The sequence below is a fragment of the Misgurnus anguillicaudatus genome, chromosome 3 (assembly GCF_027580225.2).
Source record: "Misgurnus anguillicaudatus chromosome 3, ASM2758022v2, whole genome shotgun sequence".
In the NCBI taxonomy this organism is placed as follows: Eukaryota; Metazoa; Chordata; class Actinopteri; order Cypriniformes; family Cobitidae; genus Misgurnus; species Misgurnus anguillicaudatus.
Genome location: NC_073339.2, coordinates 42,385,813 through 42,412,248, shown reverse-complemented (window position 1 = coordinate 42,412,248; position 26,436 = coordinate 42,385,813). Strand labels below are relative to the sequence as shown.

The following is a 26,436-nucleotide window of genomic DNA, read 5'->3' as shown; positions in this document are numbered from 1 at the left end:
TAAACTCCGCCCACAGGAATAAGTCAGTCACCAGCTAAGCTAACGGCAAGCTAAGCTGCTATCGAATCACAACACACTAAACAATCAGAACTCGATACAAATTTCTGAAGGAGGGCAAAAAAGACATCAGTCCGTTTTTAGGACAGTGAAAAGAGCGCTATACAGATAAGTAAATTGTGTGAAAAAATACTTCTTGTTTACACGTGAAACATAACCACATGTTGTATTGTGCACAGTAAACACAATCAAAGCTTAAAAAACACAGAAAGAACGTGACTTTTAAAATATAGATGTTTGCTTTTATGTCAAAAATCATTAGGATATTATGTAAAGATCATGTTCCATGAAGATATTTTGGAAAAAAATGTGTATCCCCATTCAGTCCACAAGGTCATTACAGTGGTAAGCCAGCAGAGAGTGCTAAAACAAACCTTTTCATTAGTAATATGCATTGCTAAAAACTTCATTTGGATTTTCTCAAGATTTGGATTTTTTTTACCCTCACATTCCAGATATTTAAATCATATTTCGGACAAATATCAACCTATCATATCAAACCATACATCAATGGATAGCTTCCGGGTGATTGCAATTTCAAATATTTTACCCTTATGGTCACATATAACAAAAGAGATGTTACAAGTACAATCTCAAACTTGTTTCTGTTCAAGCTTATTATCAAAATGCAGTATAAACATAACCGTATCAAAAAGTTGCATTGCAGTAAAGCTGCACTGTAAAAAAACTTTGCTGCCTTAAATTTTTTTGTTAAATCAACTCAGATTTACAAGTCATGTCAACAGAGAAGAGTTGTCACAACTTATAAAATATAGTTGAGAAAAGTCAACTTAATTTTATAAGTTATAACAACTCACCTGTGAGGGTTAGCAGGAACAGATGAACCCAATAGCAGACGATGTCGGGGAAAACAAAAGACACTTTATTTTAAACACACAAAAACAAACACCCACGAGGGGGTACGCAACATCAAACACGAACTTCACAAATAACACTAAGACTGGGTATCTTGACTTAGATAGCAACACGAAACACGGCAACAGAACACAACACAATGATCCTGCACAGAACTAAAGAAACACTGACATTAAATAGAGCAAACCAAACAAGATAACGAGCGGGGAACAGGTGATGGGAATAAGTGATAATTAACAATAAGCAGGAGGACGAGGGAGCGGGGACAAATGACAAGACACCGGAGGTACATGCCCAAACACAAAAACAAGGCATGAACCTCCACACAAGGCCAGGGACTGCCAGAACTCTGCCACCATGACAAGATACAAAATTTAACAAGACTTCAAGGCAGAGTCCTGACAGTAGCCCTTCCTCAAAGGACGCCACCTGGCGTCCAAAAAGGGAACACACAAGACAAGAACATGACAAATAATAAACATGACAAGACTATGAACACATCAGACTATAAAATAACAAAAGGTGCAAAACAAAACTTATCAAACACACTGAAGTCCACAAGACACTAAAACAGGACAGTCCACGGGGGTTTGGGGCAAGGACGCAGCTGGGACTGCGCAGACCTCACTGGCTTCAGATGCTCAGTCTCCAATAACGCGGGCTGGGTCGACTGCGCGGGCTGCGCGGGCTGGGTCGACTGCGCGGGCTGCGCGGGCTGGGTCGACTGCGCGGGCTGCGCGGGCTGGGTCGACTGCGCGGGCTGCGCGGGCTGGGTCGACTGCGCGGGCTGCGCGGGCTGGGTCGACTGCGCGGGCTGCGCGGGCTGGGTCGACTGCGCGGGCTGCGCGGGCTGGGTCGACTGCGCGGGCTGCGCGGGCTGGGTCGACTGCGCGGGCTGCGCGGGCTGGGTCGACTGCGCGGGCTGCGCGGGCTGGGTCGACTGCGCGGGCTGCGCGGGCTGGGTCGACTGCGCGGGCTGCGCGGGCTGGGTCGACTGCGCGGGCTGCGCGGGCTGCGCGGACTGCGCGGGCTGCGCGGGCTGCGCGGGCTGCGCGGGCTGCGCGGACTGCGCGGGCTGCGCGGGCTGGGTCGACTGCGCGGGCTGCGCGGGCTGGGTCGACTGCGCGGGCTGCGCGGGCTGGGTCGACTGCGCGGGCTGCGCGGGCTGGGTCGACTGCGCGGGCTGCGCGGGCTGGGTCGACTGCGCGGGCTGCGCGGGCTGGGTCGACTGCGCGGGCTGGGTCGACTCGTGAGCAGAGACAAACCAAACGGCGGCCAAGCCAAGGATCGGACCGGACAAGGCAGCCAACTCCTTAAGGTCTGGATCGGACTTGACAGCAGCGCTCCAAAGCTCGGCAAAGAGCCGCCCACGGATCCTCCTGGTCAGCCAATCCGGGAAAGGACGCCCCACGATTGGCAGCAGAACACAAACAGGAGGTGTAGAAACCAACCCCGACACCGTTGCTGGGTTCAGTTTTGGCAGGATCATTCTGTGAGGGTTAGCAGGAACAGATGAACCCAATAGCAGACGATGTCGGGGAAAACAAAAGACACTTTATTTTAAACACACAAAAACAAACACCCACGAGGGGGTACGCAACATCAAACACGAACTTCACAAATAACACTAAGACTGGGTATCTTGACTTAGATAGCAACACGAAACACGGCAACAGAACACAACACAATGATCCTGCACAGAACTAAAGAAACACTGACATTAAATAGAGCAAACCAAACAAGATAACGAGCGGGGAACAGGTGATGGGAATAAGTGATAATTAACAATAAGCAGGAGGACGAGGGAGCGGGGACAAATGACAAGACACCGGAGGTACATGCCCAAACACAAAAACAAGGCATGAACCTCCACACAAGGCCAGGGACTGCCAGAACTCTGCCACCATGACAAGATACAAAATTTAACAAGACTTCAAGGCAGAGTCCTGACAGTAGCCCAACAAGACTAAATACATTTAACACTTGGGATCCTGACATCACCTGTAGTTATAACAACTCATCTCTAGTCAAGATAAAGCATAGTAAGTTGAAATGACTTGTAAATCCGAGTTAATTCAACAAAAAATTTTAGGCAGCAAAGTATTTTTTACAGTGTGCATATTGCAGTATTGTGTATTGCACGTACCATGCAGGGTGCTGGTTAGGAAAGGTTTATGATGTGTCTCCAGTTCCAGGGTCTGGGCCTTAAAGTTGTCCCTTTAGATCAGCATTCCCTCTGGTGTCTGTCTTTCCCTAAGGATCTGTGGTTCCCTGTGATAAGCCACCTAGATGCGGAAGGCTAGCCCACCTTGAACAGACGCATATAAAATGTTGACAAAGACAAAATGATAAATTACCCCCTGTACATGTTCGCCTATGCCAAAAACGGTTACTGCTTGCAACTTTTAGAGATAGAGAAAGCGAAAGGGATTATCTTTTTGAAAGTTCATTTTAAACCACTAAAGCTAATACTCATAAATACAACAAAATAAAAGTGAAAGTATAACAATGGACTATAAAAGCCTTGTACAGTTGTTCACTGCAGCTGAATGAATCAACACAGCACAATCTCCAGCTAAGACAATCTTCAAGTATTCAGAATAAACACAGGTCAGCAAATTAAAATTCATTTATATAACATTTGGAGCCAACTGAAAAAAGATTATAGCTCCGATAAAAGATTTTTAAATTTAGTTTTTAGCACAGTTTGTCTCTGTTCATGTAAATACATAAACGTACTAAGTTTTGTCAAACACAATATTTGCAAATAATATGGTTGGTGTGCAAAAAGTATATGTAATAAGTTATATATGTGAACATGAGGATTTGACCTAGTGTAAAAACGAAAACCCTTCCATAATTGACTTAAGTGAGAGCTACGATGAGAAGTCATTTTGTCAATTGGTCTTTGTTTATAAGAAGATATTGCTGATGAATATTCATGATGTAGGTAAAAAACAACATAAAAATGGGGTCATCAGAATCAAAGCCTGCAGCACCAAAGCCAGGTAAGATTTCTTTATTCCAGACAAATAACCAATATTTGGATGATTTGTATTAATATTTCTAAAACAAAATGAATTTTTATGTGATCTATATTTTTCCAATAGAATTGGATAAACCATGGAGGAACTTTAAATGGGAGTAAGTAATTAAAGTATATTCTTCAGTACTTAAGTTATTCTAGGCTATTGGTAAACTGTGTTGATTTTCCTGATTAACTTTATTCATATGTAATTCTTGTTGGGACAGTTTCACAGACAGAGTTTAATTATTTGTTAATCAGGGACCAGATTGCAGAAAATAGCAGCAGTCAGTGTATAATACTTTCATACTGCTACACCAGCTAAAGCAAGAACTACTAACCCTCTATGGCTTTTTATTTTTTGTGGAAAAATATTTCACCTCTTTTGGGAGCTTGGGTGTCACTGATAAAATATCCATCACACAATTTTTTCCCTCCACCATTCCTGACTTTTTTTGCCTTACGGCAACATTGTGCTATAATGGTATAAAAACACCAAGGTTTTTTATATGATAAATATGCATTATATGCATATATAAGCAATATATGCATTAGAAAAAAAACACCAATCACAAATTATTCCAGCAGAAGGTGCACACTACTAAGTGTAACTATCACTGCATGTGCAAATGTTTTTCACATTTTCATATAAACATATAAACCAACAAGTGTGTGCGTGCGTGCGTGCGTGCGTGCGTGCGTGCGTGCGTGCGTGCGTGTGTGCGTTATGCATCATTTTGGCATGATATTGCTTGAACAAAAGTGGTCTAACTGCACAATGTTGCCCATAAAACTAATTAGTCATGTTTGTGATTAACTGGAATCATTTGTGATTGATGTTTGTTAGAGTTGAACTTTTTTAATACATATATCTTATCAGATAAAAAAAACTTTAGTGTTTTTGTTCCCTTATAGCACAACGTTGCCCAGGGGCAACAAACACGGTCCAAGAATGAAAATAACAACAAAGAAAGTCTTCAGACAAACAAACATACTTCTTTACATACTGATGCACATACATATATTTTTTCTGTAAAATTATTTCAATTTAAACATGTTAAAAAGTGATATTTATTCTGCCAATTGATGGCATCCCATGTGGCTTTGATTCCAAAAAGCACTGCTCCAGCCCCAAACAAAAGGTCACAGCCACTTCAGCCCCTCATTTAATTGTTGAGACATGTCAGGTGATATTATACATATATTTTTTTTTAATTTTGTTTGTTGCCTGAGGGCAACCCTGTGCTGTAGCAGTGTTCTTCAACCCTGGTCCTGGAGGACCCCCTTCCAGAAAGTTTTGGATGTCTCCTCATTTAAAACACCTGAACCAACTCATCAGCCTCCTTCCAGAATGTCTCCCTAACAAGCTGATAAGTTAAAACAGGTGTGTTGATTAAGGAGACATCTAAAACATTCTGGAAGGGGGTCCTCTAGGACCAGGGTTGAAGAACACTGCTGTAGAGGGTTAAAGGGGCCATGTCACAAGACTTTTTTAAGATGTAAAATAAATCCTTGGTGTCCCCAGACGTGAAGTTTTAGCTCAAAATACCATATAGATAATTTATTAGAACATGTTAAAATTGACACTTTGTAGGTGTGAGCAAAAATGTGACACTGGGTACTCTGGGGACAACAAAGATTTATTTTACATCTTTAAAAAGTCCTGTGACATGGCCCCTTTAAGGGGCGGTATTATTATAATAAGATCTCCTTATGACATCATAAGGAGAGCCAAATTTCAATGACCTAATTTTTCATGTGCTTTCAGATAATGTTTTACCAAAACTAAGTTACTGGGTAACTTAGAAGCTAACTTAGAAGCAACCCAATTATAGCACTTAAACATGGAAAATGTCAGATTTTCATGCCATGGCCCCTTTAACAAAAGAACTTAATGATCACCATAATGGTGACATCAAACAAAACAACAACGAATATCAAATGGTTTACTGGTTTGTAAATGGTAATATGTTTATGGAATTGTTTAATCCTCTGTGTCTAACTCTTATAAGCTACAATAAAATGTTTCTCATATTGCTCAGAACAAAAGATTCAGGTCAATAAACAAATCGTCCTTTTGTGGCAATATGCCCCAGAAGTGGGGAGATGTAATATGACATATGAGAAAACATCTTCTTTTAATGAAAACAAAGAATTGTATTTCTTGTCTTAACACAGTCAGAAAGATGCCCTGATAAAGCATCTAGAAGAATTCACTCCCAGTAATCCAGTTGTGAAAAACATCCAAATCCTGGTTGTCGGACAAGTTGGAGCAGGAAAGTCCAGCTTTATAAACTCCATCAATAATGCCATTCAAGAACGGATCACATCCGGTGCACTAGTAAATTCAGCTGGTGGCGATAGTAAAAGTTTCACACGAAGAGTAAGTATTTGTCAACATAATTTTAGAAATCAAGGAGTAAATTAAAATGTTAGAATATTCAACAGCTCTACTGTAGAAAGTTGAGCCAGACAAATTGTTTTTGTATAAAGGTTTTATAGAATTTGTAGACAAAAATACATGCTTACCTCTCATGAATAGCAATGTCAAGGTCATGAGTTTGATTTCTAAAGATTAGTTAAAATGTCTCAAAGCACTGTAATTCACTTTAGATAAAATGTCTGCTAACTGTGTAAATGCTTCTATATTTTTGTTCTTGTAGCTCAAAGGATATCACATCAAAAGTAGTGATAAGCCTTTGCCCTATATCTTCAGAGACATAATGGGCTTAGAAGCTGAAAATATGACAGGGTCACAACCAGATGACATTGTCAATGCTGTGTTTGGCCACGTGATGGATGGCTATGAAGTAATAGACCACATCATTTTATAGCATTTAAAAAAATAACATTTGAGATAGGATTTGTGTGTGTGCAATATGCCTGATGTTTTTCATATTTCATCTTTTTTACAAATTTAGTTTGACGAGAGAGACTCGCTCCCTCAAGATGATCAGCATTATAACAAGGACCCCAACCTCTCCGACAAGTCTTTCTGTCTGGTTTATGTCATAGCTGCTGATACAGTAACATACACAGATGACAAACTTATTGACAAGTTGAAGATCATCCGCCACAAAATCAGTGCTAAGGGTAAAACTGAACCCTAAATGTATATGTTGTGTATAAACATTTTTGTTGATTTTTGTTATTAAAATGATACATGGCCTGAAGTTATTACAAGACATTCTTTTGAGGATAGCCTCATATTTTTGATGTGGAGATTCTTGTTTTCAGTGTCCCTAATGACGATTTGTCACCATTATTTCTAATGCACTTGACACTGTGTTGTCTTTTCTTAATATCTGCATATTACAGTTTGTGCTGTTATAAAGTGTCTTACGTTTCCTCCCTCTGTGACATCATTGTAGGGATTCCTCAAGTGATTGTCATGACCAAAATAGATGAAGCATGTCCACTGGTGAAGAATGATCTAAGGAAGATCTACACTAGCAAAAAAATCAAAGAGAAGATGCAGTCATCAAGTCAGTCATCATATTTTGATATGGGAATTATGATGTGCAAGCTATTTTCTAGTTTTATTTCTTTTTAGATGGAGATGTGCCGTGATAAGATTGGGGTACCAATGTGCAACATCTTCCCAGTGAAGAACTACCATGAAGAGATCGAAACTGAAGATGATGTTGATGTTCTGATTCTAAAAGCACTGGATCAGATTGTTCGTGAGGCCAACGACCATTTGATTGATCACTGACATTAAAAAAGATTTACACAAGAAAGTCTAAGCGAACGTACAATATATCATCAAATCAGTCATCTATATCATATTTTGATATGAAATATATAGCTATATTGACATAAAAACAATATTAATGCATAAATAAATAACTTTTGACAGATGCCTTTCTTATTATGCGCTTTAATTTCTGTCTGTGGGGAAAATTTGATGTTAAATTCTCGAAAATGTAAAACTAAATTTAAATAGTATAAAATATATTAAAATGTCCAAAACACACAAAAGTTGAATTATTTTATTTTATTAAAGGGGACATTTGACAAAACATTGTGAAAATGTAAAATAAGTCTTTGGTGTACCCAGAATGAGTATGGAAAGCTTTAGCTCAAAATATCCCACAGATGTAAAAACTACCAATTGGTTTTTATATTGTATGAATTTCTTAAATGCTAGAGGCTGTTGTGTTATGATATGTATGATTGTGTTTTGATATTATCAATGTTCTGTTTTTATTTTATTAAGTTTTTGGATTGTTGCTTCGCTTGAGCACTTTGGTCGAAGCTTTGTATTGCTTAAAGGATAAATTAAAAACTTTAAACCTTGTAGGTGTGAGGAAAATGTGCCGTTTTTGGGTGTGTCCTTTTAAATGCAAATGAGCTGATAAAATGCAAAGAGTAGCTGGGTTTCCATCCAAAGGTGAAGCAAATCTTTTCAAAATTCACCAAAAAAGAAAGAAAAAGAAATGCAAATTAGGTGCGTTTCCATCAAGTTGTTCAAGTTGAATGACGGTGGTATTGGTAATTTAGTAACCAAAAAATAAAACAAGGCACGCTTGGTAAATGGAGACAGGACTGCATCTACTGTATTTTTTAGCAGTGCAGCTTGTAATTGCCAAACTAAATGCTGTGCGCAGAAGAAGGAATGCAGCATTTTTAAGCAAATTAGCTTACTTCAAAAAAATCGTATTCAAACTGGAGGACGACCACCATCATCATCATCATCATCAAACACATCTATAGTGATAAACGCATCATTGGCATAATCGGCGAAGCCTATCTGTCTGGTATAATTCCTAATGGTGACAGTGATGGCAGGAAAACACTTCAGCACAATCAGATGCTAAGGCTACAGTTCATCATTTTCTGGGACAGCTTACATGTAAGGGATAATGTAGAGGCAGCCGGTAGTTATCGGGATATAAGCCCCGACAGTGTGATCAGGTCTTGTATCACACTGAAGGGGCTTATTTCCCGATAACTACCGGCTGCCTCTACATTATCCCGCTTATTACATGGCTACTTGCTACATAAGAAAAAAAACTGGACATGAATATGAATTTAAAACATTTTATTGGCATATTTGTTTTAAATTAACATTTTTATCCTTCCGCGAAACTTTGCACAGATGCATAAAATGATCGTAATACCTTATTAAGATCCTCTGCTTCATACTTGTCTGTCTCCATTTTTTTCTCTTTTAGCCAGTCTTTGAGAAGTTTTAATGCCCATTCTGTATTTTTTGTGTGTTGGCTTCGTAGTTGTCATGCTCTATTTTGTCAAGTTCAGTCTCAGTAAGCTCTCTGTGTCTTGTCGTTGTTCGTTCTTCTATCCACTGTTTAAATGTTTTGTTTTTTCTGTACATGTTAAAATGAATGTCAAAATTGTCCATTCTTAATTGTGGCAGTCTAGTGTTCGTCACAAGATGGCGCCAAACAGTAATCTTTATTGGCGCGGAGCGATTTTTACTCGTACAAGTAGTACCGGCTATGCGTTATTACTTTGGAGCGATTATTATTTGAAAACAACGAACCTGCAAATGTCTCAACTGACCAATCGGAATCAAGCATTCCAGAGAGCCGTGTAATAAGGTGAAATAAAAAATATTATTGTAGAGGAAATACACAAAGCAATTTGCATTTGAGCAGATTTCATTTTTTGTAAAGAAAGACAAATGCCAACTGTGTCCTCTAATGAGACAAAAGAAGTAGCATCCGAATCCGTTCATCTCACAGCCCCTGAAGCGGTATATCCTGCAAAATATCCCACAGTTGTTAGTTCTGCACAGAAGACTGCTTTAAGTCAAGAAGTGCAGGATAAGCAAGACAAAATTTGTCAAGCTGTGCTGGCAATAAATGACACATTGAAAATAAAGACGTCAGCACACTTAAATCCTTAGCAGCAGGTTTTAATAACCTTAAAGGTTATTAAAACCTGCTGCTAAGGATTTAAGTGTGCAGACGTCTTTATTTTCATTGACTACTTTATTGTCTGGCACCTTATTGATCGTGAGTGCGGTGTAACTCTTCTAATAAATGACACATTAAAATAAATAAATGTACGTCTACGAGAAATATGTGATGCAATTAAACATAAAAGATACCGTTTTCAGAATCTATTTGGTGCACTTGCTTTTCAATGCACACAGTACATACACTCTTAGAAACGTATTAGTTCCTGACACCTTGCAGTTGCAGCAATAGGCTACTGTAATACTTTCACTTTCTATATGATGCCCTGTTTGTGCTGCAGACTATCTGCAATGCAGAGATATCTGTTAAGACATAAGCCTGGTTTCACAGATAAAGCTTAGCTAAAGCCAGGACTAGGCTTTAATTTAATTAGGATGATTAAGCATATTTTACTTACATGCCTTAGAAAAGACGTTACTGTTGTGCATCTTGAGAAAAATCAATGACAGTGGCATACTTTAAGTATGTTTTTTGTTGATATATCACAAACATGTCTTAGGACTAGCATTAAAGGGGTCATATTATGAGATTTTTTTTAAGATGTAAAAGAAATCTTTGGTGTCCCCAGTGTATGTATGTGAAGTTTAAGCTCAAAATACAGCACAGATAACTTCTTATTGCATTTTAAAATTGCAAATTTGTAGGCCTGACCAAAAGCGTGCCGTTTAAAATGCAAATGAGATGATGAAATGCAAACACTGATCACAATATGATGGTGGTTTGTTGTAATTAAATCTTAATTGTGCTGTCAAAGTATTTTTCTTTCTCCCTTTGTCTCTACACTAAATGGCAGTGCAGATTAAGCGGGTGGTATTATTGTAATTCGCCTTGCTACCTACCTCACAAAACAAGCGAAATCTGAACAACCTATTTTTTTCACATGCTTGCAGAAAATGGCTTACCCAAACAAAGTTACGGCCCCACGCAAGGCCGCGTCTGATCGTGACTTTGTATTGACTTTGTATGTAATCTACTCGCGCAAATCGTTGAACTCATGTCTGGTGTAAACCCTTAGTAAAGTGGTTTTAGTAGCCTACATGTCACATAATTGCCTGAATTTAAATAGTATATTTTAATTTATATATATTATATAATATATACTATTTTGCTACACTTAGTTACTGTATATTGACTATAGATTGTAAAAAAAGATGGACGACACGTTGTCGCCTCGCTCCATTGTAATGAATTGAAGCTAAAAATGTCCGCCCATGGTCGCCGTCATGTTACGTAAAAACGTCAGTTTGGAGCCAAGGCATGCGTAGAAGGAATTATCCGTGGAGCCAGAGGCGAAGCCGCGTTATCAAACTTCCGTCCAAATGCTTGTGCGACCGATTCAATCACGGCAATCATAACAACATGCCTCGTTTCTATAGCATTAATTACTAGTTAAAATTAGACTTATTACAAAATTAACACTTGAATATATATCAGCGTGATATCAACTACCTGAAAGGACCAAAACCATTTTCAGAAACTTTTTTTGGAAGTGTAAATAATTTTTTTTATTTAGAGCAGAGTCCCATTCGTTTGAATGGAGAGGACGGGGTTAAGACTTGTACTGCAGCCAGCCACCAGGGGGCGATCAAAGAGCCAGAGGCTTCACTGCATTGTAAAAACGTACATACAGAGTTTTCAGATGCAAAAATGGAGACTAGTAAAGTACAGTTTTATCATTAATATCATACAACATACTTGTTGTCAGTGTGATGTGTCCCTACCTACCCTCACAGGGAGAGCAGGTCATGTTTACATTTACATGATTTGGTGGCTTTTCAATAAAAAAAATGAACTCATACATAACAGATAAAAGGTTTATTCATAATCAATGTTTTCATAATTACAAATAATACAGCTGAACAAGTTTTCAAAGCAAATGTCAAGAAATCTAGTAAGGCAATCAGACTATATAAAGAGTCTCACATAATCAAACATAAGCTCACACATTATCCACATTAAGAGTTGTTCCCAAAATATCTTAGACAACCCATTTCTCCGTTCTTAACTCCACATTTTTGACAAGACCCTCCCCGATGATACGGAAATCCTGCAAGATGGCCTCTACGTTTGGCACAGTGGAGGCTACATCATTATGCACCTCCACACGATGAGCATTCATTAAAGACGTCTGAGGACAGAGAGAAAATCATGAGTTAGGATGTGCTTTAAATCATATTTGTAAATTAAAATTCTCCCAACCCTATTTAGACACATTAAAAACTATAAAACCTTGAAGGATTGAGGTTCAAAGGCTTTTGGTTTCCACAGGACAGCGATCACAGTTCCACCAAATGGGTCGTAGAAAAACAGAGCTAGATCTCCAAATGCATCCTAAAACAAGTCAAATGTATAGTTATCTGGTCTAATTTGCTGAGAAATCATACAATTCATAAAAGATAGATAGAAAAAAATAAATGCAAACCCTTAGTTCAGAAAGATACACTCTGACTGGATCATAGTCAATGACTGGCAGAGCTTTGTCTGTGGTGGCAGAACCTTTAGAGACACCCTGATGAAAGGTGAGAAGAGGAGGGTCCACTGCCTTCGCTAATAAAGGCACCTGCTTTGGTTCAAGGTGGATCAGAACATCATAAGCTTCCAGAGGAGGACGAAATACCAACTAAAATGGAAAACAAGATGATGTTATTTAAAAGATGTAAACCCGAGCATGGGCGTCGAAAATGTGGGTGGGTCCCCCCAGAAAAAAAAATTCTTGGAGTAGATGCTATTTTCTTGTATTCTGGTGCCTTTTAATTAAACAATTTCTTCTACAGCCTAAAAGTTGCGTTTACCTGGTGTGTTACGGGAGTACATAGGGGCAAATGTGGTGAAAATATTAAATGGACCAATATCACTGGTCTAAAAAAGTGTGGGTCTTTCAAATAACAAAAAAATTCTGTACTTTAAACCACAGACCAATCTGAAAAAAACATGAAAAGCACTGCTTATTTTATTAATTTGTGGTTAATTTCTCCATTTACATGCAAATATTTATGTGCGATTAAATGCAATTAATTTGATTAAGAGAATTATTAAGAGAAAACGCTTCCCTGCCAATTAAGAGTTTTTACTGCAATCTATATTTCCGCTATTATCCACTAGGTGGTGCTCTTACCCAACTTATAAAACACTAAAGCATCCACTAATTCAAAACAATAAAGACTTTGTGTGTGTTATGATCTTTGCTCTGAATCTGAACTCTAAAAAAAGTCTTTTTTTGTTCAAAATTTGGTATTTTTAAAGAAACCTACCCATATTTGAGAGGTAATAAAAAGAGAACGAATGAAGGATGATTTTTTTTTAAACAGAGGGTCTGTTATTTTGTTATATATTGTATGTTTATATATTTATTTATTTATTTATTTATTTATTTTTAATCATTAAAAATGCTTGCAACTTTTTTATAAACGCTGATGGGTAAAGAGTTAATTAGATAAAAAAAATGTAACTGCATGACAGACCTAAAAATTTCATAATCAAAATAAACTTACTCTGATGTCTTGTTTTTGGCTGGAGTCGAGGAGCTGTGCCTGTAAAACTTGCAGACTCTCTGCTGCCAACAAGACAGCACGCTGGAGCATCTGAAAAGGAGACTGCATCAGTTACAAACTTCAAACATGAATAAAGAATATATAATAAGGAATAAATATGACCGATTATAACAGAGAACAATATAGCATCTAAAATGTATGTCACCAGGGATGATCTCTGCCCCCTTTTTGCCTCAAGTAAACATTTCGATACTTGGGATTCAGAATTGACTGACACCAAGTACCAAAATAAATGTAATGTACTGTAAAGACTTCTTTGTTGAGCCTACACATCTTGTTTACCAGGGGACTACTTGCATTTATATTCATAACTGTAAAATGATAAGACTGTAAAAGCAAACATTCAACTACAGACATATAATAGTCCCGTTATACATCATGATATTTAAACTGTACTTGTATTTAATATGACATTAATGATTATTATGTGTAGACACATGAGAAAATAACTGATAGCATGATCTACTACCACATTGTCAAATTTCGTGCCACAGTAGAACTTGCTCCCTGGGTAATATCTTTGTTTATTACACAGCTCTCTGGCATGCTTGATTCTGATTGGTCAGTTGAGACATTTGCAGGTTCCTTCTCTTCAAATAATAACCGCTCCAAAGTAATAACGCATAGCCGGTACTACTTGTATGATTTAAATCGCTCCGCGCCAATAAAGATTACTGTTTGGCGCCATCTTGTGACAAACACTGGACAACCACAATTAAGAATGGAAAATTTAGACATTAATTTTAATTTTGTACGGAAAAAACAAAACATTTAAACAGTGGATAGAAGAACGAACAACGACAAGACACAGAGAGCTTACTGAGACTGAACTTGACAAAATAGAGCATGACAGCTACGAAGACAACACACAAAAAAATACAGATTGGGCATTAAAACTTCTCAAAGACTGGCAAAAGAGAAAAAAATGGAGACAGACAAGTATGAAGCAGAGGATCTTAATAAGGTATTACGATCATTTTATGCATCTGTGCAAAGTTTCGCGGAAGGATAAAAATGTTAATTTAAAACAAATATGCCAATAAAATGTTTCAAATTCATATTCATGTCCAGTTTTTTTTTCTTATGTGGCAAGTAGCCGTGTAATAAGCGGGATAATGTAGAGGCAGCCGGTAGTTATCGGGTAAATAAGCCCGACAGTGTGATCAGGACCCGACGCGAAGCGGAGGGTCTTGTATTACATAACTTTTTATTTTGAATACTGACAAATAATCTACAAACCGGTACTGAAGGAGCTTCTTTAGTCCACACAGACACTTTCTTGTCATTGGGTGTGGCAATAAACATGGTGGGAAGAGATTCTCGAGAGACCACAAAGTCATTTTTTATCTCTGTGTAGTCAGCAACTGAAAATAAATAAATAATCAAGCAGTCAGCATTAAATATTCACAATATATCAGATAAATGCATATTGCTTAAAGTCATGTCGTTATGTATAAAGCATGAATTTTTTTTTAAAGACATCTTTCAGTCATGACTTATTCCACAATATATAAGCACAGCCTCTTGGTACGTTACTGCTTATTCAAGCTTTACTTATTTTACAAGTAAAATCATTAAATGTTCTTAATTAAACACATACAAGCAGTGAAAAAGAATAAACTTAAGCAAACACTGATCATCATAACAGAGTGTGGCAATGTGATATTGATTCAATGCCTTTAACATTGACAAATCAACCCTTTATAACATTGTTTCATTGATCGCTTGCTATCTGGGTGGCTATGGACCAAAACAGCAGCAAAGACCAGAACTACTGTAATAGTTTTATAATGCACAGTAAATAACTATATTATTCACGGGAAATTATCCTTGAATAGGTTTGTGATAAAACCAGAGAAAAACCTACCTGTAAGTTTCTCATTGAGGTTGACGATCAGTGGATTGTTTTTCCAGTCAAAAGTTGAAAGCAAATGGAGAAAGCGAAGGAATCCAACCTGAGGTGAGCTGGGAATGTAACGGCATAACTATATATCAGAATGGCACTGCAGCAAGATTATTAACAAATGTTATTAAGTACAATGTCTCAAGAAAGGCCAATCTATGACATAATGTGACCCTGAACCACAAAAGTCGTAAGTCACACAGGTATATTTGTAGAAAAAGCCAAAAATACATTTTATGGGTCAAAATTTTCGATTTTTCTTTTATGCAAAAAACATTAGGATATTATGTAAAGATCATGTTCCATGAACATATTTTGTAAATCTCCTACCGTAAATATTATCTTATAACTTCATAACAAAACAATTAAAATCATGAACAAAATTGGCCAAAAACTTCAACTTGATCACATTGCTACCAATTCTTTCAAGTGTTTTTTGTATCCCGCATTCAGCATTCAGTCCACAAGGTCATTACAGCAGTTAACCAATAGAGCGCGCTAAAACAAACCTTTTCAGTAGCAATATGTGTTGCTACAGACTTCATTGGGATTTTCTAAATTTTTTGTAGACATTTTTTGATGTATAAATCGCAATTTAAAAAAAACTGACCCTTATGACTGGTTTTATGGTCCAGGTCACATATAAGAAAGAGATGTTACCATGGTGGAGTAAAGGGAGCAGAATGTAGGAAAAGTGAAGCCACCAGCAGGTCAGCCGCTTCCTCTCGTATGTCTTCCAACAGGAGCTGAGATGCTAACCAGCGTTTAGACAGACGGCACACCGCACCAAAACAAGCATGTTGTAGCTGAAGGCTGAAATACAGAAAGAACAATCTCAGATTTGTTTCTGTTCAAGCTTATTACCAAAAAACAAAGAATATCAAAAAGTTGCACTCCACTGAAGCTGTATATAGCAAAATTGTGTATTGCGCGTCTAACCCATGCAGGGTGCTGGTTAGGAAAGGTTTATAATGCGTCTCCAGTTCCAGGGTCTGGGCCTCAAGGTTGTCCCTGTAGATCAGCATTCCCTCTGGTGTCTGCATTTCCCTAAGGATCTGTGGTTCCCTGTGATAAGCCACCTGGATGCGGAAGGCTAGCCCACCCTGAAAAGACGCATATAGAAAAATGTTGAGAAAGGCAAAATCATAAATTATTATCCTTAATGTGTTCATTTAGAAAAGCATTTAAAACACAAATATGTCAACATAACAAACATTACCTTCCAAACATCCAGATGGGTGGGTTTGGCATGAAATTTGTATTTGTGGTGCCTGTTAAGCAGCCCGCCCAAGCAGATGTGAAAGGCTGCTTTAATGTGACGTATCGCCAAAGGGTCATTGGGCCATTTTCCACTTCCCTCCACATTAACGACGACTACAGACAAAAGTGTTAATAGAAAGCAGCATGTTAAAATAATTCATTCATACCATCATCTAACAAAAAAAGATTTTTAATTTTCAATGTGTTGTCACTTGGGATTATTTTATGAAGCTTTTGTATGTCTACTGATGTTATAATAGTATGAATGTAAAGGGTATCAGGGTTCCCACATTTTAGTTAAATTCAAATTCATGGATCTTTTAAGGACTTTCCTGGTCCAATACCCTCAAATTCAAGGACTAAATGTGGGAGCACATTTCAAGTGAAAGCAAGGTTACATCGTGTTACCTTTTAAGATACATTGTTACAGTTCCTTTTCAAGGGAACTCCCGCTGTGTCACTGCGGTGACACTTTGGGGACGCCTCCAGGTGTAAGTGCGTCTGAATGTGTATATCAAATTTAACCAATGGTGAGGCTTAACGACAAAGACAGGGTGATGCGGAGCCAGGAAGTATAACGCTATCTGAAATATTGACAAAGACGGCGTTACAGGGACGCAGGAAGTATGGCAGCGTCTCGTTCCCTTCTCAGGGAACAACAGTTACATACGTAACCTGAGACGTTTTCATGTGTCAAACTATGCAAAAAAGCATTTTGGTATGAATCAACATTCGCATACAGAAGATTTTAAAGCAAACAGTTTAGCATTAAAAAGTCTAGAATTTTTATGATATTATCCTACACTATAGAGAATAATATGGATTTTTTTCCCAGAAAACTTCTTGCATAAAATAGATTCAAGCACTTTCAATGACCTGTATCTATGTATGTATATTTCCAAAACTTCCCAGGGCCTTGAATTTTTCCCCCAGATTCACAAACTTTCAAGGATTTCAAGGACCTGAGGGAACGGACACAATACACTTGCAATCACAAACAAGGATTTGATGTTATAATAGTATGAATTCATACTGAACATCCATAACATATGGATCACTGTCTGCGATCACAGATCGAGAGAGTCGGGCTTGAAACCCGAAGGTAACCGGTTTGAGTCTTAAGGCCGGCAGGTTGCAACTGTGGTGACCTACTTTTTGTCTGAAGTACATCTAGATGCTAAATAGCAAAAGTCATGCAAATCGGACAAAGCCTCTAGGAGGAGTTCGAAAAAGTTTTTTTTGGGGGGGAAAATTCAAAATGGCAGATACATTTTCATGACTGAAATGAGGTCCTACAGTGCATTCGAATCACCATGAGCTAAGGATCCCTTTGGGGCTTGACCCCTAATAATAAGAACACTAACAGGGGTCTTGCCTTGACCCTTAATAAACCCTAAGGAAAATGATAGGGCTTTGCACCTGCATCTTGGGGCTCAGGCCCTAAAAAATTGGGTAAATAAAACTTTTCAAAACAAGTACTTAAAACACTGTACCTTTAATTGGGGTGATGTAATAAGGGCAGGGTTTGTCCACTTTTGGCACAAATCCTAGAGCGTTTCTCCCTCTGTCAAAAAACGAATAATCCAACTTCACAGCGACCGGTGGAAAAACCTGCAGAGGACACAATAAATTACTTTAATATGAGATCGCAAAAAATGAGGTTGTCAGAAAACAATTAAGAGGTTTAAAAAGCTAAGGTGGTGACCTGTGTGCATCTTAGGGCTTGGTGGGCTCCTTGGACAGAAGTAATGGATAGCGGCAAACCCTCCAACTGCCAAAGCTTCCTGCTCAGATCATCATAGGCCTGAACCACACTCAGACTCTCTTCCTCTCCTGTAGTGCACATCTGAAAAACAAAAACACACTGTGGACTTGTGCACTTGAAGCAACAATTTTGTTTTTACATTTTGCTAGAAATTACCTCTTTGTCAACCATGATAATGTTATCCAGCTGGCCGACAAATCTGATGCATGTATTAGGGATATCTGCATGACTGAAGAAATGACAAAATAACAAATGAATAGTAATGACATTTATTCAAAAATGACTTATCAACAGCACATGCAATATGCTGTAGGGTCCTATGGGTCATTACAAATTATTTTGACTCCTTCGTTACTGTCACATAACTTGGTTTGTTAAAAAATGTGGTGATGAACTACTGAAAGTCAAGATCTTCTCAATTTATCAATGCAAAGTCCTTAAAGGTGCAATGTGGGACTTTTAGAAGGTTCTCGTGATAGAAATGCAATTTAATATAGATAACTATATTATCAGTGGTGTATAATGACCTTACATAATGAACTGTATCGTTTCCCTAGAATGAGGCATTTTTATCTCCATACACCGTGGGTCCGCTTACATGGAAGTAGCCGTTTCTACATTAGCCCTAAACGGACAAACAGTTCTACAAAGCACGCTTCGTCCCTACGTTGTTTTGAAATTGAGCTTGGTTGCAATTGCAATCTCACTGCTAGATGTCGCTAAAAACCCCACACTGGATTTAGATTAGACTGACCAAATATGATGTTGATCTGGTGAAATCTCCATGAGCAGTTAATCAGTGTAAAACAAGACATTTCCTGCTGCCTATAGGTAGTGCATTGACTATAAATTAATTTTGGCATGTTGATGTGTTCAGGTCACGACTAAAAAAATGAATGAATTGAACAAAGACATACAGCTCTAGCAGGTAAGTAATGATCTCCAGTAAGATAAGTCTCCTCTGGCAGATGGAGCTTCCAGACCACATTACTGCTTCAGTTATGGACCCATCCTGAAAGCGTCTCAACTCTGACCGAGAACCCCACAGCTGTCTGAACTCTGCAGCCTGAGAACACCAACAATAGAGATGGTTTTAGAAACTTCTACAGTACTAACACACAAACACAGATGTCTGCACATATATGGGATGGTTTACCTTGGGACTGTCTGCTGGTGGTCCTCTTTCAATACAAGAGAGAGCATTTTCAAGATTTAGCAGCAGGCCAATGCTTAATGGTGGCTGGTTTTTGTGCTTTGGAGGTGCACTGTCCACAGACCACTGTAAAAACCAATGAATAAAGACCAATAGTAAATAATATATTTATAACTGTATTATATTATAATCTATGGCTCGTGCTTGATTCTGATTGGCCTGTCAGTTTTTTATTCCCATGTAATTTTGTTCCTGTGTTGTTATCGCAAAATAAGCCCCTTCAGTGCGATTCAAGACCCTCCTAATCTGTCTGGGCTTATTTCTGCGATAACAACTGGCTGCCTAAACATTATCCCTGACATAGTTAAATCAAAATGAGAGGAAGTGAATCTATTTTGTCTTAATAAAAATGAAAACTAAAACAAATAAAATTTTAAATAAAACTGAAGGGAACATATTTAGATTTATGCTTTTTTCCTTAATCCGGTACTGGGGCCATATCTACAGCAGTCTACTATTGTTACTTATTTCTGCTGAGTGACAGGCTGTTACATTTTTTCATGTCAAGTAATAATGCCCAGTATTTGAAGAGTTTGGTTCCAAAACGCAATAAATTCATTTTGACTAATTTGGGTAAAAATGTTTTCTATACCAATAAAGGGACATGATGAAAAACACTATTTTCTGTTACAAATGTTCACATTGCATCTTTAAGTTATAAAGCCATCAAAATTACTATTTTGCTTTTGTTTGTTTGTTGATCACGAAGTACAAAGTAGATGAGGAAAACTAGGATTCTGTGTGTATTCAAAAGCACCGCCTTTATTGTATACAATGCGTGGAATGGTGCGCTGTGATTTGTTGAGCGGATTTATTGCATTCTGCAGAGAAGGAGGACTGGTGTTTGTCGCGGTTTAGGAAAAAAGGAAGAAAAGATGACAGAATAACACAGCAGATATCAGATTTTGCGTAAAATTAAGAATTCACTTTTTAATACTGACCAGATACAATACTGACTTTGGTGGTAACTAATAAAAAAATGATGTTCATTGCGTTTAGAAACTCTTTTTATTAACCAGGTCTAGTGCCATGTATTAAAAGAACATGTTATTGCCATTGACTTTACCTCTGGGTCTTGTGGGAGTGAGTGTGCCAAAAGTTGGATCCTTTCTCCAAGTCCTCGTTGCAATAGGGACAAAATGAAAGGAAGTGCAGCGAGAACGTAGTTCCCACTGTGGTCCATGAGCTCATTGAGCAATGAAAGCTTTTTACAAGAAGCCTGCATCTTTACCAGATCACTCAACCTATGAAAGAGCAACAGAGAAAGAGAGCAAATGACCACGTTATGGCAAAAGTATTTCACTTGTCCACTAAAAAGGAAAAACAGTTGAACTGCACGAAAGGGGTTTTACACAAAAAATACCAGGTTTCTGTTAGAAACACTTACTGAAAGACACTGTCATATGTTCTGATCATGGCTTTGGATGTCATAAGCAAAGACTGGAAGCCATCTACTGTAGGATCATCCCAGATCTTGAGCGAGAGAGATGCCTCATGGTGGATCTGACAAATCAGAAACATTTAGAATTAATTATTCTGATAAATTCTTCATAAAGTACCTCTGTGAAGCTGGCACCCCATATAATTAAACGAATGCTAAAACTTTTCTTTAACATTTGGTGTTTAAGATAGTAAACATAGTTATTTTGGAGGTGTGACGTCACTCTGTGCCCTCCACCCTATTTTGTTCAAATCAACATGGCACTGTTCGTTTGTGCTCGATTTGTGTTGGAATCAAAACTAGAAATGGAAAAAGAATCAGCCTTAATAATAAAATTAAAACAATAACCAACACTAGTGGATAGGGGCATCAACGCTCCCAAAAATATTCTTGCTATATTTCACAAAGGAAAGCAATTACAGCATTTGTTGTAATGGCACATATCAGGCACAAACGAATGCCCGATTTCGACAATATGGAGTGCCAATTTCAGTTAGTGAATATCACATTACTGCTGTGGTAAATACAGAAGTGCTCACCTGTCTATAGGTAAAAGTTGTCATATCTGCACACAGATTGAGATGTCCAGAAGGGTCCACAAATACCACTGAAAACGCCATGTGAAATTCAGCCAGTGACGGCTAAAGAAAAAAACAGATATAATGATTCAACTGAGTAAGTGCATGATTAAAGGGTCATAAAATACTACACAACATTTTCTGAGATGTTAATAGAGGTGGATTTGTTGCACATCATAGAAAACAATGCAGCTACGTTTACATGCGCACTAATAATGCAATTATTTCCAAAAAGAAAGTAACGACTTAATCACAGTAACTCCAGCAAATCTCTTCACTCATTAACTCGTTAATATATTTATGTTAAACACGTTCCTGTGAACATATTTTGTTATTGGGTGCCGTGAAGTACACCGTTGTATACACTGCTGTCACATTTGCCCTGTCTTTGGATAAAGCCGAGACTACGGTCAGCGAGTTATGTTGTACAGGGAAAACTTCCTAATGTCAAGATTAGTATAAATCTGTGCTTAAAAGGATAGTATGCATACTATAAAAGTCAATGGGTACCATCAACTGTGAGCGTGACAAGTTTTGGGTGTACTATCCTTTTAAGGTGCATGTCGAAAGCACATGACCATTTCGGTTAAAAAGGTGGAAGTCACGACCCTTTAAGTTCTACTCACTGCGTTTTTGTCTGGGTTCTTAGCCAAGGTGATACCGTTCTTGGTCAGATCGGTGGAAGCTGAAAATATAAAAAAAGAGATTTAACTTATTTGTCTCGCACCATGATAACATGTCATTAAACCATAGCTTGATAAAATATGATATTATGACCTCCCTTACCCAAAAAATTCAGTGCGTTCCTGAACAGCTGGTAGGCATTCATGCTTTTGCCAACTTTGTGCGTGGACAGAAGATAAGCCATTAACATAGAAGCATGGAAGCCACAAAAACAACCTGCTCCCTGTAGGTTGACAGAAACAGATACAGTTACAAAAAAGCTTTTGTGATCTAGTTTAATTTTATCTTTATTAGATCAGAACACCACAACAATGGACCAAAAGGCTGTTTACAGCTGGTATTAAGATGCGTTTTGGTTGATCAGAACACAAGTGGACGACGCTAAATACAGGTGTGTATGGGGTGTAAAACGTTTTGCGCTTGTCCACTTTTGCCCACGTTCAAAGGTAGTCGAAAACGCATTCAACCAGATTGCTTCCGTTGTGTAGATGCTCATGTGGTCAAATGTGTCCAAACAGCCACGAAAGGACGCTAACTCTCCCCCTATTGATCTAATTTAATGTACCTACCGAGCTCAATGTTTTTACACCTGACCTGACTTCAAGCACAAACCAACAGTGTTTAGACTTTTATTTATAAAACTAAAGTGTCTCATCTGCACCTCTTTTTATTTTTGTTGCATTTTGCAAGCAAGTGATAGTTGCGTGAGCTTATTTCATAAATTGCGCTGAAATATCAGAAAAATTTCTTACATATGCATGTACAAAATGTTGTGCTGCATGTTTACTAACAACACAAACAGCGGACTCTGATCTAATATTAGTTAGCATCAATTTAAACCCGTCATTTTAAATGAAAGCAGAGGGACTCGCCCACAGACCACCCCCTGAAAGTAACCAGGACTGAAGCGTTCGAAAGTGGACAAAAGAAACAGATTTAAACACCAGGTGTCTCTCTCTCATCCACTTGTGATCCGATCGACCAAAACGCATCTTAATACCAGGTATAAACCGCCATAATTGTTTCAGACACATTATTGAACTCGATTCGGTTTATCATCAAATGGTTCCTTTTAACAAACCAATCAACTAAATGGTTTACCTGGTCCAGTTCTCTCTGTCTCAGCCAAACTTTGAGGAGGGCCACACCATCTTTAAAAGCAGGACACTGTGCGCTAACGCCCAAAAGGAACTGAAGATGCGATAAGGGGAGGTGATCTCCAAGAATCGTGCTGTTATAATGAGGAGTAGGAGGCTCGCTGCTTTCTGTGTAATAAAAACAACATGAGCTTAAATGTGTTTTGACATGAAATAATTCACCTCACTGTAACAAACACATCTACAATTTTCAATTACCTTGCTGTTTATTGGTAACGCCAGTAAACCACTCAGTCCTGACATTGTTCTTCTGAGGATGAAAGCGTTGGGGTTTGAGAAAGTTTGGAGGGGGCACGGCATGAATCCGCAATGTAACACTGCTGCTGTCTTTACCTGAAGGACACACACACACACATACACACACAGGTTACATTTACATAGAGCTTTTAAGTGTTATGACTATCATCTTAAAGGATCACATTCACAAAATTCCTTTAAAGGAACACGTCGACTTTTTGGGACTTTAGCTTGACACCTATATGTGAGTTTTGGGTAGGCAAGCAAGGCAACAGTTGGGCCTCCACATTCTCACCCAGAGCAGCCCACCACACTCAGCTTGCAACACAGCATAGCACTAGGGATGGGCATTTTTCAGAAAAATTATATTTGAGCACATAAAACTTGTATTTATTTATTTAAATGACGTTTATTAAGTCTATGATGTTGTTTTGACATGTTTATGTATTTTTCACTTTGTCACAAATTAACAAAAGGGCTTTAATTAGTAAATATCCATAAGACGCCAAACTTTTATTTTGTATATTTGTTTCTAAGTTGAAAACAATTTTTTTTAAATGTATACAGAAAAGCAGTGTTTAAAGGGATAGTTCACACAAAAATTAATACTCTTTCATAATTTTCTCATCCTTATGTTGTTCTAAACCTGTATGAGTTTTATTTATTTTGCTGAAAACAAAAGAAAATATTTTGAAAAATTATGGTAACGCACAGCTGATTGTAACCATTGACTTTCATAGTAGGAAAACGAATATTATGGAAGAATTGTGATAAACATTGATAAAGATATTTTGATAAATGGTACAGTAAGCACACATATAACAGAACCCATTGAATTCCATCATATTTTCTTTTCCAACTATGGAAGTCAATGGTTACAATCAGATGTCTGCTTACCATCATTTATCAAAATATCTTCTTTTGTGTTCATCAGAAAAAAAATCATACATGAGGATGAGAAAATAATGACAGAATTTTCATTTTTAGGTGAACGAGTAACCAGTTGGAGGGTTGCCATTAAACTCTGTTGTTGTGTAAAGAAACAGCCAAAGCACATATAGTTTCATGTTTTTGGTTGAAAACATTGTCGTGTAAATGTGGCCTTAGACCAATCGTACCTCTGGGTTTGATTAGAAGGATGGGACGAAGACGGTTGCCATGGAGACAAGAGTAGCGTACTGAACCCACACTCTTGGAGGAGATGAGGTGTTGCGCCAGGCCAGCCAGATATAGCGCTCTCTTTCGAGGGTACCTCTGATTGATGGCATCCATCGGGTGTAAAATAGTCTTCAAAAAAATAAAAAATAAAACAATAGAATGCATTACTGAAAAGCATTTCTTTACAAAGAAGTTAATAGATAGACAGATAAACATAATTTTAAACAAAAATAATATATACAACCTAAAAATAAACAATAGTCATGCTATTTAAAAATAATTGTATCTAAATCTGTACAAACACACAACAGGAACTTTCCAATGCAAATAACTCACATCTGGAATGGTGACGCCCAAATCCACCGTAACTCGAGGTTTAATACACGTGCCCAGTGGATAGCTGCCCACCATGCTGACAGATGAAGGAGGCTCCATGTGAAATTTTCCTTTTGCTACTTTTGGGATGAGGAGGAATGGGACCTCAACACCTGACAGCCATGAAACGTCTTCCAACTATTATAAGAGAAATAGCGATTTTGCTTTTATAAATCAGTGTTGTCAAATAACCAGTGATAACCTCAGCAAATGTTTCACTAATGTCTTACCTCCACAATTTCAGTTATAGGTACAGACTTCAGGTGATCTGTGACCTGCTGCACAAAAGACTCCACAAGCTTCTTCCTGGGCTCACTTAGCGATACCTCCTTCAACAGCTCATCCATCTAAACACATACAAATCAGTGATGATTAAAGTAGATCAATGTTGGTATGATATGGATATGCATTGCTGTGACATGACACACCAAACCACATAAAGCTAAAATTACGTAGTAGTAAAATCTAATTGGCAGAAGGATTAGGACACCATACCTGCATTTTTAATAAACTGCAATGAAAGAGATTTTCTGCGTCTTTTAGCTGGTTAAATTCTTCAACTGTTGGGGCTTTGTACAACTCCTGTTTGGACATTTTAAGTGGCTTTAAGACTCCATGATGTGACACTGTGCTCTTTGCTTTTCGTTTAGGACCTCTGGTCGTCTTCTCTTCTTCATCTTCACTTTGAGACGGAACTGGTGATTCCACCTGATGAAATAAGTTTTTGTATTCATTCTGAGGCACGACATTTTTACCATAAAATATATTTAAAAAGTAAAACGCAGAACGTGTTTTGCCTCCAATGTTATAAACTGATTTGCAAACTGCTGTATTTTGTTAATACTACAGACTATTACAGTAACAAAAAACAAGCGACACCAAACCTCATGGTCCTGGCTTTCAGTTGATATCGGTTCCGTTCTCCTTTTCTTCATTTTAAAGACAAAATCTGATTTTACATGGAAGTAACCACACAACGCTTTTCAACTCGTAGCAAAATGCTCACATGGGGAACACATGGGAAGCTCGGTTCGTTCAGTTCTGTGATTGGTCCGTGCACAAGTTTCCCTTCCATGATTGGTCGCGCGTTCTTCTTCTTCTTGTTATTTTGAAAGGCCGTTTACTCAGATGAATATTACTGCCACCTACCGTATTTTGTGACCCATAACTTCTGCGTTCTTCCCAATGCGGCTCAGTCTTCCCGTGGCTTA

The 26,436-nt window shown here is 38.0% G+C and overlaps 2 protein-coding genes across 2 annotated transcripts; one reads left to right on the top strand and one right to left on the bottom strand.

Annotated features, from left to right (window-relative positions):
- The first annotated feature begins 6,492 nt into the window (after window positions 1-6,492).
- On the top strand, window positions 6,493-7,703 carry LOC129429908 (interferon-induced protein 44-like). Its single transcript, XM_073866355.1, has 5 exons — window positions 6,493-6,510; window positions 6,622-6,768; window positions 6,880-7,051; window positions 7,330-7,433; window positions 7,515-7,703. The coding sequence occupies exons 1-5, from the start codon at window positions 6,493-6,495 to the stop codon at window positions 7,671-7,673; spliced, it is 600 nt and encodes a 199-aa protein (XP_073722456.1). The 3' UTR covers window positions 7,674-7,703.
- Window positions 7,704-11,703: 4,000 nt separating this feature from the next.
- nol6 (nucleolar protein 6 (RNA-associated)) lies at window positions 11,704-26,267 on the bottom strand. The gene is made up of 26 exons (XM_073866229.1): window positions 26,110-26,267; window positions 25,721-25,933; window positions 25,456-25,572; window positions 25,187-25,363; window positions 24,811-24,979; window positions 23,654-23,788; window positions 23,400-23,563; window positions 22,401-22,521; window positions 22,241-22,299; window positions 21,576-21,677; window positions 20,983-21,098; window positions 20,662-20,839; window positions 19,539-19,661; window positions 19,300-19,448; window positions 18,539-18,611; window positions 18,323-18,463; window positions 18,111-18,228; window positions 16,577-16,731; window positions 16,297-16,460; window positions 16,018-16,170; window positions 15,322-15,419; window positions 14,694-14,818; window positions 13,395-13,484; window positions 12,326-12,523; window positions 12,133-12,234; window positions 11,704-12,031 (listed from the first exon to the last, which is right to left on the bottom strand). The coding sequence occupies exons 1-26, from the start codon at window positions 26,158-26,160 to the stop codon at window positions 11,882-11,884; spliced, it is 3,441 nt and encodes a 1,146-aa protein (XP_073722330.1). The 5' UTR covers window positions 26,161-26,267; the 3' UTR covers window positions 11,704-11,881.
- Between the last annotated feature and the right edge of the window lie 169 nt (window positions 26,268-26,436).